Raw genomic sequence first — 22,823 nt, 5'->3', positions numbered from 1 at the left:
AAGATTGAGTACATCTTTTGTAATCGATTAAAAAATTCTTATGCTGTTCATTGACAACCTCTACTGTTTGATCTCTGATTTTCAACTCCTTGACCAATCCTTTGTGTTTCCAATGCCACAACTATTGATGTTTACTTACCATTTCATCTCTTCTCCCAGTCACACTACTTGACCTGGGTTTTATAGGTACTGGTCTGTGCACTAAAAATTCCTGCTTTCTTGATTTTGATGGTACTGTAAAAATTTAAAAAAAAAAATATTGGTCTTTTGTACTTTAAACCTGCAAGACTGACAACTAAACTAAACAGTCAGGCCAAATAAAGATATATGTGTGGTTTCAATTACCCTACCTACCCACCCTACTTTTTTGTCTTAATAATAGCCTACCCTAAAGATTTTATTGTCATTTTTCATTAAGCATTGTTAAAGTCAGAATGTTGCTCCCATAGACTCAATGTAAAGAAAAAACACAAAATAAAACAAAATCCCTACCTACCTACCCTAACTTTATTTTAGATGTAACTGGAACCACACATATTTTTTTTGGACTCAAATACCTGATTAGGCTATTTCATGATATACTTATTTATAAATATATATGAAAAGAAAATCAGCCAAGTGTCTACAGTAAAACACTTTCAAAAGCCAATCATTTTGTTTCTTTTTACTTATAAGTTGGATTAATATCAACAGCAGCCTTGTTGACCAATTAGCTTTTCTACAGATAATTATTCAATTCTTAAACGACCTTTCTTTCACAGGTAAATATACTGATAATAAGTGGAAAGTGAATAGAAAAACTTGACAGATAAGCTTAAAACTACAAAAACATTGACTAGGTACTACTGGCACATATTGCATAATTTGCATCCATTCAATTTTAGGAAAGTCTTTAAATAGGATAAAAAATTTCCTGATTTATGTTATGCTAACAAAAAAGTTTCAACAGTTAAATTACCTGTGGACACCTGTTGAAAAGGTTCAAAATCTGGCACATCTACATCCATGTATACTTGTGGAGAATCTGTTGATTCCTGGAATATAGAAAGGAACAATTTTAAATAACTTTGACAAGTTATACAATAATGCTTAACCTCCTGAAGGGTCATAATGGAATGGATAAAACTGTTGTCACAGCAATTACAGTAACAATGATCTGGTTCAGATTATTGTGAACAGCTTTTTCCAATTGTTTCCCTAATGTGTTTTAAAAAAAGTAAAAATGCCATATGGAACTGAAACAGTGTTCATTTCAATAGCATCTGGATTCCACTTTAATTTTTGGAAAGGGTTTATGCTTAGCATGCTTTCTATGTTTTATTTCTATTGATTGATCCATTGGTGTTTAACACCACTTACAACAGTATTGTGCTATTTTGAAGTAGTCAGTTTATATTGGTGGAGGAAGCTGAGGAAAATCACTGACCTTTTGTAGGAAAACTGACAATCCTAGTCAATGAAGATAAGAGTATAGTGCACCCACACAAGCCAGTTTCAAATTCACAACCTCAGTGTTAACTGGCTAGTCATTACAGTAGTTGAACCTTTTAGACCACTCTGCCCCTTCTTCTAACTTTGACAATTAAAAGTTTGTATAGTTAACAATAGGGACTAAGACCCAACACATCACAGACCCATTTTATAATCTAAAACTGTGAGTAAACTTTAAGCAGGAAATCACTTCCTTGGAATACTATAATCAAAGTTAGTAAATTCAGTTATCTCCCCTTCACATGAAGAAGCAGGATAAGTTTGCCTTATGCATATCCTCGGGTAGAGTTTAACAACTGATTTTATGAAAATCTTTTCAGCCGTTAAGAAGTAGTTGAACTAAAAAGGAGCATATACAGACAGAAGATCTGGGGTGGTGTTCTCGAAGCTATCTTAGGATTACGACGTGTCCCAAGACCATCTTATGACTGGTCTTTGTCCGAAGTCGTGTTCTCGAAGCTCTCCAAACTTAGGATAAATCACATTTTTCGTCCTAACTTTAGGACACCTAATAAGTTGTCTTAAGATCATCATATCTTCATCCTAACTTTGTGCTTGCTTTTTTCTCATTTTGTTACGTGAAGATGAACGCGAAAAGAAACGCACCATCGGTTATTAACTCGTATAAAGAAATTGTGAATGATTTTAAACTTTGAACTTTATAATTACATTTGAAATCATGCATTTAATTAAATACATGCTATTACAAAATTTTATAAACAATTTTATTACTTGGTTTCGTCTCTAATAAATGTTTTATCAAACAATTACTTTTACTATTTAGACTTTCGCACATAGGATATGTTTAGGACGTCCTTACATAAGATGCGTTTGAGATAGCTTCGAGACGCAACTTAAAGAGTGTCCTAAGTCGATCCTAAGTCCATCCTAAAATTGGTCTTATCTATGACTTAGGACGAATCTTAGGATACTTTCAAGAACACCACCCCTGGTTCCTAGCTATATACTATAAAAAAAAAATTGTTTGCATGGTTTCTGATAAAATACATTATTTTTAATTAAGAATTTTATGCTTCTTTTTGTAACTTTATTGTGGGACCTCTCGTCATCATGAATGATAAATTTTATTGTGTACTGCAATTGCTTAAGGAATAAAGCGAGACTGTGGTTGGCCAATCAGAATAACGTATTGTAATGAAACATACATCTAATGTAATTATTAATAAATATCAAATCCACAAAACTGAATCTATACTTTTTACATTCATGATAATGTGTGTAAATTTGTAAAAAGTTTGGTAAAGTGGCTATGATATGTTAAGACCAGAAAGAAAGGAAGTTCTATACTTCTTAACTATTAAATTAAATTTAAGATACTTCAATCATTCATCAAGCTTCCTCCTTTTATCATTGAAATTTGAATGGTCACAAGTAGATATATCTTTACATATCATATCTCACTGAACCCAATGGTAGAAGCTTTGTATTTCATAGAAATTAAAACGACATTTTTTTTACATGAATCTAAAATCTTTAAAATGACCAGTTACAAAAAATGAAAATTCACCTTGCTCTTACGACGTCTTGTTTTCTTTTGATCAACAAACATCTCACTAGATTCGTAATACAACATGGCTTTACGACTAACTGCATCAAGATTTTTTGCCAGCCTGTATGTTGACTGCCTCTTAGGAAGAGCTGCATATTTTGCAGTTTTCTTTTGTCCAGTAAAACGATAATCTTCATCATCTTTTTTTGTATTTTTCGTTTCATCTATAGCCAAATCATCACAATAACAAACCACCATACATTCAGGTTTACCACAATGTGGTACAGTGTCTTTCTCCTTGTGTGCTTCAATACTATCACAGATGCAGCCCAGACGACAATATTCTTTTTCACATTTGAGAACATTACGGTCAGCTTCTGGACTTTGATCAGTAAACATACACAAATGACAAATACATCCATAACGACAACCTGAAAAAATACAAGATCATGACTTATAGCTGAACTTCTGATACAAAGAATGAACTTAACCAGTTCCTTCTTATATATAATATTTCCTATTTTATGTTGTTGGATTTTTTTTGGATTTTTTTTTTTTTTAATATACTTATTCATGAGACCTAATAACCAAGTGCATGCAAACTGAGTATATTTATTGTGTGGTTTGATATAGTGAAAAATCATGCAGTAAAGATTATGATGTAATATTCAATTCTGAAAATTAATGTCACTGAACATGCTGAAATTAACACTCCTTTACACCATTTACAATACAAGTTTTCACTAATTTTCTTCAAACAGTTTCATTCAGGTAAAATAGTTTGTGACTTTACCTTTAACAAATGTTTTATGGTTATTTGTATTAAAGCCAATTCTAACTTATTAAAATTATTAAAATAGCTCTAGAAAAAAATATCAAGATGATTGGCTGCTTGCCAGAAAATTAGTTCATACATGCATAGTTTATGTTGTAAACCAAGATATAAACTGAACAAACTATAAATGAAATAAGATTAATAATCAAATTATGATTCTTTCAATAGGCTTATTTAAAGAAATCTAAAACCAAATTTTGTCAAAAAACAGTTGCTGCTGTAACCCTGACGGCAAAATCAATTGGGATCTCCATCATCCCTTTGGGCATTTATCAAGCTCAGTTTTAGGAAAATATTCTTTGAAACTCAATAGATTTTGTCTGGCAATTAAAATGGTGAAGCCAACAGACCCAGCTGAATGCAGAATGCCAGGACACAATTCATCATAAATTTAGTCGACTTGAATGTCATTTAGCTGATAACTAGAGGCTCTAAAGAGCCTGTGTCGCTCACCTTGGTCTTGTGCATATTAAACAATGGACACGGATAAATTCATGACATAATTGTGTTTTGGTGATAGTGATGTGTTTGTAAATCTTACTTTACTGAACATTCTTGTTGCTACAATTATCTCTATCTATAATGAACTTGGCCCAGTAATTACAGTGGAAAATATTTTCTAAAATTTACAAAAATTTATGAAAAATGTTAAAAATTAACTATGAAGGGCAATAACTCCTTAAGGGGTCAATTGACTATTTTGGTCATGTAAACTTATTTGTAGATCTTATTTTGCTGAACGTTATTGCTGTATACAGTTTATCTCTATCTATAATAATATTCAAGATAATAACAAAAAACGGCAAAATTTCCTTAAAATTACCAATATAGGACAGTAACTTAACAACGGGTTGTCCCATCCACGTGAAAACATCAGGGCAGATAGATCTTGACCTGATAAACAATTTTCCTCTGTCAGATTTTCTCTTAATGCTTCGGTTTTTGAGTTATAAGCCAAAAACTGCATGTTACCCTTATGTTCTATTATTAGCCGTGGCAGCCATTTTGGTTGATTGGCCAGGTCACGCCACACATTTTTTAAACAAGTTACCCCAATGATGACTCTGGCCAAGTTTAGTTTAATTTGGCCCAGTAGTTTCAGAGAAGAAGATTTTTGTAAAAGATTACTAAGATTTACGAAAAAATGGTTAAAAATTGACTATAAAGGGCAATAACTCCTTCAGGGATCAACTGACCATTTTGGTCATGCTGACTTATTTGTAAATCTTACTTTGCTGAACATTATTGCTGTTTACAGTTTATCTCTATCTATAATAATATTCAAGATAATAACCAAAAACAGCAAAATTTCCTTAAAATTACCGATTCAAGGGCAGCAACGCAGCAACAGGTTGGCCGATTCATCTGAAAATTTCAGGGCAGATAGATCTTTACCTGATAATCAATTTTACCCATGTCAGATTTGCTCTAAATGCTTTGGTTTTTGAGTTATAAGCCAAAAACTGCATTTTACTCCTATGTTCTATTTTTAGCCATGGTGGCCATCTTGGTTGGTTGGCCGGGTCACGGCACACATTTTTTAAACTAGATATCCCAAAGATGATTGTGGCCAAGTTTGGATTAATTTGGCCTCGTAGTTTCAGAGGAGAAGATTTTTGTAAAAGATTACTAAGATTTACGATTTCCTATGACCTTGACTTTAAAGACATAGTGACCTCAAAATTAATCTGAATCTTCCACTTAATTACATGTAACATGTGTAAGGTAACTTCTTGAGTTATTTTCCCAAAACCCTATTCCAGTCTACTTTAAGAACTATGACTTTGAACTTTGAAGAAGTGTCCTCTTAACAAATGCTTAAAGAACAGGCATCTTCACCAAATGTGTCCATATATCTAACTATGTCTTCAATCTGATGTAGTATTGGTAATAAACTTTTCTGCCAAAATGGTTTCATTAGGTTTAGTTATTCTCAGACAAGATAAAATGTGAAATAGTAATTGATGAAATTGAAAGCTAGTTGCCAATTAATGGCAATGCTAACCTTCAGTAAGAAATGTATAGATACTGTGTCTAGATATTTTTTATCTTGGTTATAATGTGTCTAGCTTTTACTTTAGATATATGATGACAAGAAAAAAGAATCGAATAACAGCAATCTTTAAGGCCAGTTTGAAAATTCCCTGTATTCATGTATCAGCAAATTATTAACATGTGTTAAATTTTAAAATGTTATAGATAAACTTTTGTATGAAATCTATATTCTTGTTGCACAAGGTTTCAAAACCTTTATGTTTGTCAGACAGAACCTTTTTACAAATATTGTAAAACTATCTTTGGTCCTTTTTCTCAAAATTGTCATTGGAATCAACTGTTATTAGGTTCTATATACTGTTACAGCAGATTTCAATGAGTATATAGCTAAAGGTAATATCTATGGTTAGCTTGCTTGCTAGCTGAATCGTAGAGTCATTGTTAGGTAAGGTATACTACCCTCCTGGTCTTCCAGACAGATAGATTGGTTATCTGTTGGACTAGTCTACTCTTAAAGGAGGGTAATATACCTCACCTAACAATGACTTTACGATTCAGCTAGCAAGCTAACTAACCAAAGATATTACCTTTAGCTACATACTCATAGAAATCGGCTGTAAAGTTCTAATGTGTGTTGTCAAATGATTTTTTTTAACATTATCTGGTAAATTTTGAATTTTTCTTGTGATGTTTGTAACAACATAATAACCAATTTAGTTATTCAGCATAAAGTTTATAGGTCACAAATTAACAGTAGATAAATAATGTTCCTACCAAACCTTATTTTACTTACTTCTATTCTGAGTGGACTCAGTATGATCTGTCAAAGTAAAACAACAAAGTAAGGGACAAGACCACAAACAAATGACCTGTTATCTCAGATGCTGTAGTATCAGGTTTAAAATGTCTTTATTAAAGCTATTATTTCAATATATTGTATTTAAACTATAAAGAACTTAAAGGCTTTAAATTTCTAGAGCAAATATGTGGTTTTATTTTTGCATTTTCCTGTTTCAGAACCTGAATTTTCATAAAGCCAGGTTATAGTTTGGGCTTTTTATCTTATGCACTGTAATGCACATAATTTCAAACAATAAACCCTTTATGAAAGTCTCCAACTTTATAGCATACATATATTATTATCTTTGTTTCAGATAATCTTTTTGAATTTAAAAAACATGATACAAGCACATGAAGCTTCTGAGATAAGAGGTCTTTTATTGTTATTTACACCATCACCAAAAACAAAGGAAAACTTGGTAAGTATTGAACGAAAGATTTCTTCCTCTATCATGTCTATCCAGGTATATAATACAAATTTGTTATATCCATATGTCTGCGAACTTCATAATTTCAAGCTTGAGATGACAATATATACGTACATGTAGACATGATAGATGCAACAGAAAGTTAGTTATAAATGTTTCTGAATTTAACAGATGATGATCAAATAATGAAAATTAAAATGATACTTTTCTGCCTTTTTTATAAGAAATCAAGAAATGTTAGTTTTGTGCAAATGAATTGTAATCCCTCTATCATTGTCTATAAATACATGCAAGAGAAGCAAGTTTGATATGTTACGTGTATATGAAATATGATTTTAGGAAAAATGATTGCATTCATTGCCAAGAAATCACATACTTTATCATGTAAATGCTGAAGCCAATTAACTCATTTCTTAAATATATTTTATGTAAATGAGAAAAACAATTACCTGGTTTATCACAAGTTGTTAGCTGACCAGACTCAGGTGACTGACCATCAGTTTCTTTTATTATCTTTTTTGGAACAGGCTTTTTCCGTGAATATTGTTTAGGTATGGCTGAACATGCAGCAGTAGCCATATTGCCAGTTAGGACTGAGGCCACCAGTTCTAATTTTGGTTTCCGACCTTTTTTAGTGGGTGTCTCCTTTTCAGGCTCCTCCTGGTGTGGTATTTCAGGTGTTGAAGGCCGACTATTGGTTCCAGACGTATCCATGATAACTGTGTAATCACCTTCATATCCCCCATCAGCATTTTTACGCCTTCTAATATTATGTCCTCCAAGTTTGCGAATAACCTGAATATCTTGTAAATTGTAATTCAACCTCATTTTTAATGTTTTTGATTTAAAAATCATCCTTTGCCTTTCAGAGTTTTTCACCTTATCCGTTTCTTTTATCCTCTCTCTATCAAATATTCGAACCAGTTCTTCATCTTGAACCTCATCGTCTGATGGAAATATAATGTTTTCATCTCTTTCTTCAACTATATCTGCATGACTTTCAGTATCTCCATCCTTTGTCATGCTTGTTTCTATGTCTTCATCAATAAACTGTATGTCATTCAAGTCATTAGAATTTGACCTTGAATAATCATCGTATAGCATTTCTTCTTGTCCATTTTCAGACTTTTGAGAACGATCACCTTTAGACATTCCTTTCCTTTGAGTGTAAATTATATTCTTTCTACGTTTCTTTTTTATATTCAAACCATGTTCTTTCAACTCATCAGGACGCAGATTTTTAGCAAGGCGTGCTTCAGTTCGCCAATGTAACTTTCCTCCATTTTCAATTTCAGCTTTTGCATTTTCAACATCATCAGTCACATTGTCCACTTTGTTTTTCCAGCCTTTAATTTTTGTTACATCACTAGTTTTATTCATGAAAGTGCCTTCATCATTAGGGCTATCTAACCATTGCAATTCCTGTTTATAAAGTCTTTGGTATTTAGCTAAAGTTTTATGCATTCCTCTCAAGTTCTGACTAATATTATCTTTATCTTTTAAAACTTTATTGCCAATCTTTTTATTGTATTTAGATAAGATGTATCCTTGTTTACGTCTCATATTTCTCATTCGTGTCATACCTAACAACATGTTCTCATCAGTTCCCAACTTTGTTCTTCTCTCTACTTCAACATGTGCTTTCAGTGCATTTCTACTAGGAAAAGACATAAACAAAACACCGTCAATTTCATCAAAGTCTGGCTCATGTTCATCCATAGACATATCACTATCATTCTCATTTTCATCTTCATCCTCGTCATCATCATCATCGTCTTCATCATCATCATCATCTTCATCGTCATCAATTAAATTATCATCATCCTCATCACCATCATCATAATCATTGTCCTCATTATTAACCTTCTCATCATCTTTGACCTCAATTGTCAAATTTTCAATAAAGTTTTCTAACGACTGACTACTAAATGCAGACAGCTTATCTTTAATTTCTGTTTCAGGGTTAAACAAGACAGTCATTGGTAACGGTTCTTTAATTTCTCGTTGAGTTGAATTCATAGGCACAAGACGTCCATCTACTTTCCTCATGTTTGTCATTTTCTTTTTCTTAGAACTATGTGATGATGAAACTATAAATGATTTGTCTGGACTACTACTGATTTTGAGTTTGAGAGGTATTTTAGTTATATGGGTTTTAGGAACACTTTCTTCATCCTCCCATTCTTTAAATTTAGCTAAAAGTTTATCAGCCATTGACAAATGTTTTGATTCCATTTCATTTTGAACCTTATCAATCTCATCATCTGAAATTTCCATTTCATTCTCAAATTTGCTTGATCCGTCTAATGAAATAACGTCTTGGGAATTATTATCAATTTTAGAAACATCATCATTGTTTTTTGATTCTACAGATATATCCATACTTATTTCAGACGGTTCATCAGTTTTTGAAGCATTGTCATAGTTTTTTATTTGGGTATTTTCATCATGTGATAATTCATCACTGAGAGCAACACATTTTCCCTTTTCCTTGTTTATATCTAGATCGACATCTTTTGCCTTCGGTTTTGGCGTTAACCCTACATCATACAGAGATCTATCTGTAGATTTGTTTTCAGGACCTTCTAATATACTTTCCGCTGAACTAGCAGATTTATTTGGTGATTTCTTCACAGGACTTTCCTGAATTTCTATAACATTTTTCTTTCCGTCAAGTTCTTTTATTTTCCCCTCTTTACCCGGAGACTGATAATCCTCCATTATCAAATCAAAAATATTTTTCCTTTTAGACTCTCCTCCATGATCTTCTAAATCAGACAAATTACCACACACTGTCTCTGAATCTTTATGTTTATTCTGATCGTCAGATTCAGAGCTTTTTTCTTCTGACTTATTCGACTGCTCTTTTTCACTATTATGCTGCGAATCAGGTTTCAAATCTACTTTGTTTAATTTTGCATCAGTTTTTGCAGCAAGTACTGATTTCACATTTGATAATGACTCCATGGCCTTCTTCAGTTTACTTTGCAATGAATTAGTTTGGTCTTTAGCTGAATCAGCCTTGACTTCGGTTGACTGAAGCTTATCCTTTCCATCATTAGTTTTTGGTTGAATTTCTTTCTGTGGTTTTTCTATATTTTTGCTATCTACATACTTAGTGTCGATCTCAATTTTAACATTAACAACAGTTAGAGTATCAGGCGGCTTAATAATTTTACTTAAGTCACTAACAGTACCTAAATTTTCCGTCACATTTTGATCTTCCTTTATATTTTCTATACTAGTATTCACTTTTTTACATTGTTCAGAATCAATTTCCATGGCCTTTTCAGTGCCAGGCAAATCATTTTCATTACTGTCATTGTCTTTTTTACCATTTTTATTGACTGACACATTTTTGTCCGATTTTGATTTTTCTAGATCCTCTTTTTCCTTTGAAGCTTTCCTTTCTTCAACTAGATTTTCAGTATCAGTTATCTGAACTTTATCTGACGTTTGACAATCAACAGAATCATCAATTTCACTTTTTTCCTCATGTCCAACCTTTTTTAGTTTTGTTTCATCAGCAACATTTTGTCCTTCCTCCATATCATCTCCCTGTTCGTCTGACATTTCACTATCACTATCACTTTCACTTTCATAATCCATTAAAATGGCAGATGTAAATATTTTAGGTAGCTGTACCAAGGAATCCATATTTGTCTTTACTTTTGAGATCAAATCGTCCAGTGGTATTAATTTTTTTTCGTTTACAATAATTTCGGGTGAACTTTGACCTGACTCAGAATCTGTAGGTGTTTTTGGCGACATTACTGGTGCAGCGACTGATACAGTGATAGGTAGAGATAATTTTTCCGTGACAACTGGTTGAGAACTAGTTGTTATAGATGCTACCTCAGGTTTACTCACAGTGACTGGTGACTTCTTCAACAATGACATTCCTGGTCTTCCAGAGACGGGAGAAGATGAATTAACAAGTATTGTACCAGAAGTATTTGGAATATCTGACTTTTTCAAAATAAGAACTTTTGAATTTGGAGGTATGTTTAAAGGATTAGGCTGTGAAGCAAGGCTGATGACAGGTGATGTAGTTGTGAAGGTATGTGCTGTAGTTGTGCTTCCTGACAGAACGTTTGTCGACAGAAGTGAACTCCCAGGTGATGATATTAGTTGGCCCTTGGTTCCTGGTAGTACCTTTGTAGACAGAAGTGGTTGTCCTGACGAGGAGATAAGCTGTCCCTGAGATAATCGGAAGAATGTTCTAGTAGTTGGTGTCTTCAATATTGATTGTACAGAAGTCACTACCTGTAAAGGTTGTACAGGTCTTACATTAGATGACGGAATCATTGATACCATGGGAGGTCCTACGGGAGAGACAGGAGAAATGGAAGATGGTATTACTTTGTTAGTTGGTGTACCAATTAAACTTATCTTGTTACTTGGAATGAGGCTGATATTACTGGCATTTGAACCCTGAAGAGTTAATAATGTTTGTCCTCCAATGGTTGATGAGCTTGGCACAATGATACATGGCACAGACTGGGATCCAGACACAATCGTTGCTTTGGTTCCAGCACTACCGATAAGTCTCATCTGAGGTTGAGTAGAAATTGGTTTTGACACAGATATACCAGTTGAGGAGGATTTTGTTGGCATTTGTTTTTGATCTGAATTTAACTTTTTCATTCTTTTTTTTCCATCTTTCTGTTCAGTTTCATCATTTTCTCCATTATCCTCATTATCAGACTTTGAATTCTTATGTTCATCAAACATTGTAAACCCATCTTCATCATGACCAACTAACAACCCAAGAGCAGGTGACATCCTAATTATTGACCTTTTCAATATTGGTTTTGTCACTCTACGTTTTTCCTTTGAATCATCTTCATCTCCACTTGAGGTTGGTGTCCCGTCAGGACCTTTTTTTTTAATAGTAGTTACAACAGTATAACCTAATTCTCCATCAATTATTTTCTCTTGTAACGATTTACGTTTCCTTCTAGGTTTCCGTGGTAATCTTAAAGGTTTATCTTCATACACAGCCCAGCCTGGAATGTCTTCTTGGGTAGATTCAACTATGATCTGATCTATAACATTTGACAAATTCTGTAATGCTTCCTCCTGTCCTACTTCTTTGCCAGAATTTTCTACTTTAATTTTGCTTACAGCATCAGGAATGGTTTTTGGAATATCTTTCTCTTTACTTATTGAAACTGTGTTTGAACTAGTGTCTATTGGTTCTATTTCACTCTTATTTCCAACATCAGCAGTTTCACACAACCTGTCAGTTATGTCACCATTGAGATTATTGGTTTCAACTTTCTGATTAACTAATGGTAAGTCTGATACTTGTTTCTCAGAATTGTTTGTTTCTGTTTTAATCTTCGTACAATCACTATTCAAAATAGTTCCTGTCAGTAATGAATACAACTGTGAAGTTTGACATTCAGTTGAAAGACTAGTTTTCGGTAATGACACATCATTATTATTGCAATTTTCTGTATTACTGTCTTTTTTAAAGATTTGTCTTTTTGGTGATTTCAAGGGAAACATAACCATATCATCAGCATATCTAAGATTTGGCGAGCGTTGACGGCTTCCTGTTCTTGGTGATTCTGGTGTTATTACAGATAATTTTTCAGGAGATGGTGTATGTTTCACCTTTTTACCTGCAGAAAGGAGAGTTTTATTCCCAATAATAGGACTGTCTTTATTGTTGAGTTCTATTTTCACATTTGGACTTTGTTTCTTTGTAGGAGAAAGAGGTCCTTTGTCCTTCTTTTCTACAGAACTCCCTCTAGTGGATCGAAAGTTCTTCACTGGAGATTTCTCTGCTTCCGATCTTATTTCAAGCATTTTTTCTTTGTTTCTAGTCTGTTTTTTCTTTGATGGGGATTTTTCTTTAATTGTAGGAGAACTTTCTTTATCAGAAGTGTCAGAGAGTAAATATTTTCTTAGTTCATGAAATTTTGACTCATCATCACTTTTTGCGACTGAAGTATCCTGTAAATCAACAACCTTAGCAAGTTGCTCCTGTTTATCCTGGTCTTGTTTCACCTCAGACTTTACACTTCTTTCCAATATATTTCTCTTGGTCTTAGCAATTTCTTTATGATACTTCTCTCTGGTATTCAACACTTCATTTTCCTCTGGCTCCACAATACTGGTATTAGACTTTTGGTTTTGTTTTAATTTCTTCATTTGATCGTTGTCATTTCTATTATTTTAAGACGGCTTTCCAACATTTTTATATCACTGCAGCAGAAGATCCTTTGTCTGACAATTCAAATACCACTATTCCTAAAATGACAAAGAAAATAAATGTTAAAAAACAGAAACAAATTATCAAACCTAAATACTCCACATCAATGTTTTCAAGATATAAAAGACAAAATGTTTACCCCTTTGTTCAATTTTCCAGCCATGTCAGCCATGTTGGTTGACAAGTGGGGTCATCAGACATATTTTGATACTACATGTAGATACCCCAATGATTTGTGCCAAAGTAAAATATTTAACTTGGCCCAATGGTTTCAGAGAAGATTTTAGTAAAAGTGAACAGACCACAATGACCATGATGACGGACAAGATGTGATGAGAAAAGCTCAAGTTGGCCTTTTGGACCAGGTGAGATAAAATTGGAAAAATAAATTTTTGGATTTAGACAATTTATTTTGATCATAAAAACTCTTTTATCAAAGTTTCATAAATTTCTACGAAGATTTCACAAAGTTATTGATGCTTAAATAACTTAAAACAAGGGTGCACACGCTGAAATGTCTCACTTTCTTTACTTATCACTGATTTTATGTTGAAAGTCCTAAATATAAAGTTTTACTCCAAGTATCACATAAACTTAACATAATCCAAGAAAATTATATCAAGGTCTGAAAAACTAAATGAGAACTACATGTACACCTTACAATCATTCCATACACCAAATATAGATACCCTTTGCTCATAGTTTCTAAGAAAACCAAAAGCACTAAACATTGACCAACAAGAGTGTATACACTAGAATGTCTCGCCTTCTTTACTAGTCATTGATATTATGTTCATAGTCCTAAATGTGAAGCTTTATTACTACTGTTACATAAACTTAACATTAACCAAGAAAATTAAACATTGACCAATGAACTATGAAAATGAGGTCAAGGTCAGATGAACCATGCGTGGCAGGCATGTACAGCTAACAATTCTTCCATACAACAAATATAGTTGACCTATTGCTTATAGTTTAAGAAAAACAGACCAAAACACAATAACTTAACAGTGAGCAGTGAACCGTGAAAATGAGGTCAAGGTTAAATAAAACCTGCATGACTGACCTATAGATCATAAAATATTTCCATAAACCAAATATAGTTGACCTATTGCATATAGTATTGGAATAAAAGACCAAAACTAAAAAAGACTTAACTTTGACTACTGAACCATGAAAATGAGGTCAGATGACACCTACCAGCTAAACATGTACACCTTACAATCATTCCATACACCAAATTGCATACAGTATAAGAAAAACAGACCAAAAAACAAAAACTTAACTATAACCACTGAACCATGAAAATGAGGTCAATGTCAGATGACAGGTCTGCCAGTTGGACATAACAATCCTTCCATACACAAAAAGAGAAGATGTATTGGTTATAGTATATAAATATAGTATAGAGATAATGGACTTGACCACCAAAACTTAACCTTGTTCACTGATTCATGAAATGAGGACCTTACAAGGTACGCACATACCAAATATAGTTATCCTGTTACTAATAATAAGAGAGAAATTAACATTACAAAATATTTTAACTTTTTTTCAAGAAGTCACTGAACCATGAAAATGAGGTCAAGGACAATGGACATGTGACAGACGGAAACTTCATAACATGAGGCATCTATATACAAAGTATGAAGCATTCAGGTCCTCCACGTTCTAAAATATTAAGCTTTGAGAAGTTAGCTAAAGTCACAGCTGCCATATATATTACTATCCCTATATTAATCTTTCTGCAACAAAAGCCCCACACTCAACAAAAAATGTACCATAATGCGGATTAACTGCAAAAAAGTCCATTTATCACATGTATCAGTCAGTGAAAAAATAAACTAGAGGCTCTCAAGAGCCTGTGTCGCTCACCTTGGTCTATGTGCATATTAAACAATGGACACAGATAAATTTATGACAAAATTGTGTTTTGGTGATCATGAAGTGTTTGTAGATCTTACTTTACTGGACATTCTTCTTGCTACAATTATCTCTATCTATAAAGAACTTGGTCCAGTAAAGTGGAAAATATATTCTAAAAATTTACAAAAATTTACAAAATTTTATGAAAATTGTTAAACTTGAGGCTCTCAAGAGCCTGTGTTGCTCACCTTGGCCTATGTGCATATTAACAATGAACACAGATAAATTCATGACAAAATGGTGTTTTGGTGATGGTAATGTGTTTGTAGATCTTTTTTTACTGAACATTCTTGTTGCTACAATTATCTCTATCTATTATGAACTTGGCCCAGTAGTAACAGTGGAAAATATTTCCTAAAAATTTACAAAAATTAACAAACATTTATGAAAATTGATAACAATTGACTATAAAGGGCAATAACTCCTTAAGGAGTCAATTGACAATTTTGGTCATGTTGACTTATTTGTAGATCTTATTTTGCTGAACATTATTGCTGTTTAAAGTTTATCTCTATCTATAACAATATTAAAGATAAAAACCAAAATCTGCCAATTTTCCTAAAAATTACTAATTCAGGGGCAGCAACCCAACAACAGGTTATTCGATTTGTCTGAAAATTTCAGGGCAGATAGATCTTGACCTGATAAACAATTCAACCCCATGTCAGATTTGCTCTAAATGCTTTGGTTTCAGATATAAGCCAAAATCTACCTTTCACCCCTATGTTCTATTTTTAGCCATGGTGGCCATCTTGGTCGGTTGGCCGGGTCACGCCACACATTTTTTAAACGAGATACACCAAAGATGATTGTGGCCAAGTTTGGATTAATTTGGCTTAGTAGTTTCAGAGGAGAAGATTTTTGTAATAGATTACTAAGATTTATGAGAAAAATGGTTAAAAATTGACTATAAAGGGCAATAACTCCAAAAGGGGTCAACTGACCATTTCGGTCATGTTGACTTATTTGTAAATCTAACTTTGCTAACATTATTGCTGTTTACAGTTAATCTCTATCTATAATAATATTCAAGATAATAGCCCAAAAACGGTATAATTTCCTTAAAATTGCCAATTCCAGGGCAGCAACCCAACAACGGGTTGTCTGATTCGTATGAAAATTTTGGGCAGATAGATCTTGACTTGATCAACAATTTAACTCATGTCAGATTTGCTCTAAATGCTTCTGTTTCAGAGTTATAATCCAAAATCTACATTTTACCCCATATGTTCTATTTTTAGCCATTTTTTTAAAACTAGATACCCCATTGATGTTTGTGGCTAAGTTTGGATAAATTTGGCCCAGTAATTTCAGTAAAAACTTTTTTGTAAAAGTTAATGACGACGGACGACAACGACGACAACGGACGACGGACGCCAAGTGATGAGAAAAGCTCACTTGGCCTTTTAGGCCAGGTGAGCTAAAAAATGACTATAAAGGGCAATAACTCCTTAATGGGTCAACTGACAATTTTGGTGACGTTGATGTATTTGTAGATCTAACTTTGCTGAACATTATTGCTGTTTATGATGCCCCTGCTTGCATACAACATTATAAATGGACATAACTCAAGAACAATAAAAATGATGCTACCCGAGTCTGTACTTGATCTGAGTTTTGTGGTAATAAATATTGTGTGTTGGTTTCATAATGTTTGGTTGGGGCAAACTTGATTACAGAACAGAATAAAAAAAATTAACAATTTTTCAATTTATAAAGGGGCATAATTTGATAATGGTTAAAATGACACTTCCCAAAATTCTTCTTCATCTTTTTTTTTTGTGGTAATAAGCATTGCGTTTAAGTTTCATAACATTTGGTTGAGACAACATAAGTTAGAAAACAGAAACTAAAAATTTTGCATTTTTTATAATTTATAAAGGGGCATAATTATTCAAATATGGTTAAAGGTTCCCCACCAAAATTTGAAACCTGATCAGCATTTTGTGGAAATAAGCATTGTGTATAAGTTTGATAACATTTTGTTCAGGAAAACTTAAGTTAGGAGTACGAAAACTTAAAATTTGGCAATTTTCAATTTGTAAAGGGGCATAACTCTAGAACGGTTAGTGACGCAACCAAAAATAAATTCACCAAAATTTAAACTCGATCTGCGTTTTGTGGTAATGAGCATTGTGTATAAGTTTGATAACATTTGGTTCAGGCAAACTCAAGTTAGAAAACGGAAACCGATTTTAGGATGTACGTAAATCTGAATGGCCCCTCTGCTTTGGCAGGGGCATAAGGCGGGGGCATATTAAAAGAAATGCAATCAAACTTGTGCTGTGTATACTGTATTTTGATTATTATAAAGCTTCTGTCGAAGATAATAAAACTCCATGAAGGTATGAAAAAGTTATTTATTGTTTGAAAAACTTGATCCGTGGATTGTATCTTTATGATTACATTGTTTATTGCAAAATAAATGTCCATTTATAGTCAGACAGACAAATGAAGAAAAGTTAAATTGAACTCTGCATACTATACTGTCTTATATGATCATAAAAATCTTTCCTCCAAGTCAAATAAATTTCATGAAAATTTGACAAATTTATTGATTCCTAATAAAAAAGACTCTTAACCACAGACTTGTACTGAACTCATATGTAGATGGTAACAAGAGAATGTGCAATCCCTGTTTCGCTTTCACAACAAAATGTTGCAGGCTCAACAAAAATGGTTTCAAGATTCTAATTTTTCTCATAATCAAATAATTCAAGGTTAACCAGATTTCAAATTTCAAACATGTCCTGACAAAAATAAATAAAGGGGGCTACTCTTTTATTATAGGTTTTTGATATGAGTAAACATGCTTTTAAATACTCAAGATTTTTTTATTTGAAATAATACAGCAATAAAAGGCAGGTTATAATCCCTTTATGACCTGCAACTTTTCTACATAATATATTACATTAATTTTCAACAAATTTACCATCTTCCAAATTTATGTTTTATATAATATCCCAAGTCAGCAGCCATTGGCCTTTGTTAGTCTTGTATGTTTTTTTATCATTGTTTTTAGAGTTTAGTATGACTGAACTAGTACACGTTTTTATTGAGGGGCCAGCTGAGGCCAGCATACAGGTGCAGGATGTTCTCACTGCATTGAGGACACATTGGTGACTTTCGTTATCTGCTCTTTGGTCAGGTTGTTGTCTCTTTGACATATTCTCCAAATTTCCAATTTTATATCAAATGTTTGGTAGGGTTGTTGTCTCTTTGACGTCACATATTCTCCAAATTTCCAATTTTATATCAAATGTTTGGTCGGGTTGTTGTCTCTGACATATTCTCCAAATTTCCAATTTTATATCAAATGTTTGGTCGGGTTGTTGTCTCTTTGACATATTCTCCAAATTTCCAATTTGATATAAAATGTTTGGTCGGGTTGTCTGTTTGACATATTCCCCATTTCTATTCCCAATTTTATATAAAATGTTCAACTACATTTTTCAAAATTAACAAAAATGAATGATACCATATATACCTGTAACAATAGTTCTGGAATTAAACATGGTCAACTATATACATATATATCTACATTTGTTCTTCTTAAACTGCTACAGACCTAAAACAAACAAAAAACACATTATCATACTTGTAATATGATAGAAGTGTAATGATCTTGATAATTTCCCATTTGAATGGTTTTAAACTAGTTATTTTGGGGCTCTTTATAGCTTGCTGTTCAGTATGAGTCAAGGCTCTGTGTTGAAAGCCATACTCTGACCTATAATGGTTTACTTTTACAAATTGTGACTTGGAAGGAGAGTTATCTCATCATGCTCATTGGCACTCATACCACATCATCTGATACCAAATAACCTAGTACATACATAGATATATGTAAGAGTAAAATCTATGTTAGGCACTCAAATCTGTAGCCTGTTGTATTCCTTAAGACTTTCATACAGCAAATCAGTTTGGAAGGGCTTGACCCATCAGAATTACAAATAAGAAACAATTATTATTGTTTTGTAACAAAAAGTAGAAATATAAATTTCACTGTTTGGTCTTCAAAATGTTTTTGACAACACAATTATTTCTGTGCAGAGAAAAGAACAGACATAGATTTGAGGCTTACATATACTTTATATTTGGATCTCATCCTATTCAAATAATACACATGGAGAAACCCCTATGTTACTTTTTCTCCTAGTTACTAGTTGAAGGCAAAGTGATGATAAAATTTTTAAATGACACTATTGCTGAATTTAAAATTGATATATATATACATGTATATGAAGGACTCAAATCTATGGTGGGTTCCAAATCTATGGCATATTCCTAATCTATAGCAAATGTGATATCATGCCATCCCAAATCTATGGCAAGTTTTGTAATTGTTAATGGAGTACATATATGATCAATGACTTGTCTGAAACCAGTGGAAATCTAGGACATGTCTATAAACATTTGTGAAATAATGGTCAACCAAATTGTGATGGTAACCATGTTTTTTTTTTAAATGATGAATTCCTCAATACAGACTTCAGCCTTGAAATGTTGTGCCCATGAAAATATAAAAAATATATATAATCATGGTACCTATATTTAAACCATTCCTAAGACCAACTAGTAAGTCCCTTAACAAAAAAAAGTTAAAAAAAAAAAAAAAAAAAAAAACCAGTTTGAATTTTCAAATAATATTATTTCATCGTTAATACATCTTTTTTATTTGTTGACAATTTAAATCAAACAGATATATCCGTTAATTTTATCTTTCACTTAATAAACTTTGCCAGCTGTAAATAGTAAAATATTTACTCCTTTTTTAATAATCCAGTACTGAAACAAGTGGTGGACTAGCTTATTCGTCGCGGGTTCGGCCAGTACAGCACATTTTGCCTTTCTTCCGAATAATAGGTCACATCTTCCTTTAAACCATCCGCAAATTGTTGTACAGGATAATACCTTCATCTGGAATTGTGTTCAAATCTATGAGCCTTCGTTTATGGCAGCAACCATGTAATATTGCGTTATTCCATTGTGACGCAATTTAAACATCTACCATAGATTTGGAGAAAACAAAAATCTGCCATAGATTTGGAACCCACCATAGATTTGAGTCCTACATATATATGTGGATTTTTTTTGGAAAAAAAGTTTTGTTTCCAGTTTTTAGAGAAAAAAATAATTTGTTTTTAACCCTTACATGCCTTAGAAAAACAAAGTTTGTTTCACCCAATATAATGCTAAAATTGAAAGAAAAAATCGTTTTCAACTTGATGCCGAAAAAATAGATTGTTTTTCGCCAAAGGCAAAAAAAAGATTGTCAGGAAAATAAATCTATACCCCCCCCCCGAAAAACAAATGGTTGATGCCTTAGAGAATGATGAAAGGAGCCAAGTTAATACAAGGGCACAGGAAATTATCTTTGATTTTCCATCAAATAGTTGTTCCCCCTGAGTCAGAATCAGATTGCTTTGAAATCATAACGGTTCTCAAGATATGGAGCGGACACGATGTTTAACATAAGACATGGGGTTGACAACTGAAACCAAATTTTTGACCTTGATCTTTGACCTAGAAAGTTGCATATAAATTATGAAACACCCTCTGGTTTTGGTTAATATGCATATTAAGTATAAACTTTGAAATCATAACGGTTCTCCAGATATAGAGCGAACACAGTCTTTACAATAAGACATGGGGTTGTCAACTGAAACCAAAGTTTTTTACTTTAAACTCGGAAGTTGTACAAACATTATGACACCCCCTCTGGTCTTAGTTAATATACATGTAAAGTATTAAGTATGAAATTATTATTATAACTGTTCTCTAGATATAGAGCGGACAGTTTGTTATGGACAGACAGACTGATCACTATAAGCCAACAAAGTGCTTCGCTGAGCGCAGCTGCATACAACCACAGATGTCCAAACCTGAACAGTTGAGGCAAAAATGGACACTGCTTCGCCGAGCCCAGCTGAATATGACCGCAGAGGTCCAACCCTGAACTGTCAGAATTGGAAAAACGGACACAATAATCGCACTTGATACAGCTCTGAATTTGGATTGTAATTAAATATTTGACACATAATAGGTTTCTGACACAGAATAACTGTAGTCAAATAACTTAGAATTGGTTATATGATTTAAATTTATATTCAAGTTTTGGCTTTTGACTAATACACTATGCTGTTCCAAATTGTACCCCCCACCCCCCAAAAAAAATTTACACCCTTTTGTTTTTTGCTTTAGTGCAACACAATATTCAATTTCTGTTGCATATTGATCCCCTCCCCCCCCCAAAAAAAAAAAATCTGAAGAAATTTTCTTTTTATTTCTGAAATCTTAAATGAGAAAAAAATATGCCCCCCCCCCCCCCCCCAAAAAAAAAAATCTTTCCCTTAAGATACGGTTATAATCTCATTTTTTTTCTTATATTTTATTTGTACAATATTTTATTGAGCCAGGATTTACCACTGCAATGGTAATTCAAGGTTCCACTGTTCAATGTAAGCTAATCTATATGTTTTAGTTAGCCCTTTTCATTTCTCAATCAAAGTCATCCATCAGATAACAAGCCAATACAAACAATTTGAGTTATTAACCCAGTATCACTTAAAAAGTCTTTCAGTATGTACAATCTTTTTAAAAAATGCACTTAATAATCCATTGAATGTATACCGATTGATATTCTATCATTGATATATATGAGATTTTGGTATAAGTTGTTTTTTGCATGAAACTAGCTAAGTAACTCAAGTACTCTCAGATCAGTAATTTTTGTTTTTAGTGTTTTCGTTTTGTTTGTTTTACCTTGTATTCAGAATATTTGATAAGTAATATCCTTTTCAACCGATGTTTTTAATTTGTTATATTGTGCTGTTTCATTACAATCACAGGATAGATGAAAGTTCAGAGCTCTTCCAATATGCTTGCACCTGCGTGCACATTCTGTGTTTTCTTGTCCCCAATCAGCTGCATAGGCATAAGATTATTGTTAGTTGCCATATATCAGGCTTGTTTTACATTATTGACTTGTAGTACATTTGTACATCTGGCAGTTGGTTGTCTTATTTAAATTGTTTAGCATTTTGTTATGTCTGATACATTTAATTTCCTATGCAGCATGAGTTTTGCTCAATTTTGGAAGGATGTAAGCTGTAAAGCAACCTTTAGTTGTTAACATGTGTTGTTTGGTCTCTTATGTAACAGATTGGCAGTCATATCACATCTCCTTATTTCAAAATACAAAAAAATATATAAATCAAAAGATGAATCTGAGGTATAAAGAAACACCAATTATCATAATATATATTTAATAATCATTTATAAAAGTATATGCCATTGTGAACCTTTGTAATTGTAATGTATAGACCAGGTGTACACAGTTATTCAAATTATGAATTTTGATCCTGTGTCATACAGTATGTAATATTCTATTTTAATTTTTAGAGAAAATTAAAGAACCTGAGAAAAATCTATTCGTATTTATAATATAAACGTACTAGAAAATGTAAATAATAGTAATAATACTTTATTCCAAAATCTATAGAAACAGCTCATACATTGATTTGTTATCATGGTTATATAAGATGTACATGTATACAATGTTTAACAAACTAA

At 32.7% G+C, this 22,823-nt stretch overlaps 1 protein-coding gene across 3 annotated transcripts in view; it reads right to left on the bottom strand.

Annotated features, from left to right (window-relative positions):
- Window positions 1-22,823, bottom strand: part of LOC139485288 (uncharacterized) — a 38,179-nt gene that overhangs the window by 14,291 nt on the left and 1,065 nt on the right. For 2 of the 3 annotated variants that reach the window (XM_071269680.1, XM_071269681.1), the window contains exons 2-7: window positions 18,736-18,816; window positions 7,549-13,360; window positions 6,625-6,651; window positions 3,020-3,432; window positions 959-1,034; window positions 140-234 (exon numbers count right to left, since the gene is read on the bottom strand). In XM_071269680.1, the coding sequence (XP_071125781.1) occupies window positions 140-234; window positions 959-1,034; window positions 3,020-3,432; window positions 6,625-6,651; window positions 7,549-13,261 (6,324 nt within the window). In that variant the 5' untranslated portion in view covers window positions 13,262-13,360; window positions 18,736-18,816. The remainder of the gene's footprint in view (window positions 1-139; window positions 235-958; window positions 1,035-3,019; window positions 3,433-6,624; window positions 6,652-7,548; window positions 13,361-18,735; window positions 18,817-22,823) is intronic. The other variant, XM_071269682.1, reaches the window with a different exon arrangement.

The sequence above is a fragment of the Mytilus edulis genome, chromosome 8 (genome assembly GCF_963676685.1).
Source record: "Mytilus edulis chromosome 8, xbMytEdul2.2, whole genome shotgun sequence".
In the NCBI taxonomy this organism is placed as follows: Eukaryota; Metazoa; Mollusca; class Bivalvia; order Mytilida; family Mytilidae; genus Mytilus; species Mytilus edulis.
The sequence above is the reverse complement of the archived record's forward strand: the minus strand, read 5'-3'. Positions and strand labels throughout refer to the sequence as shown.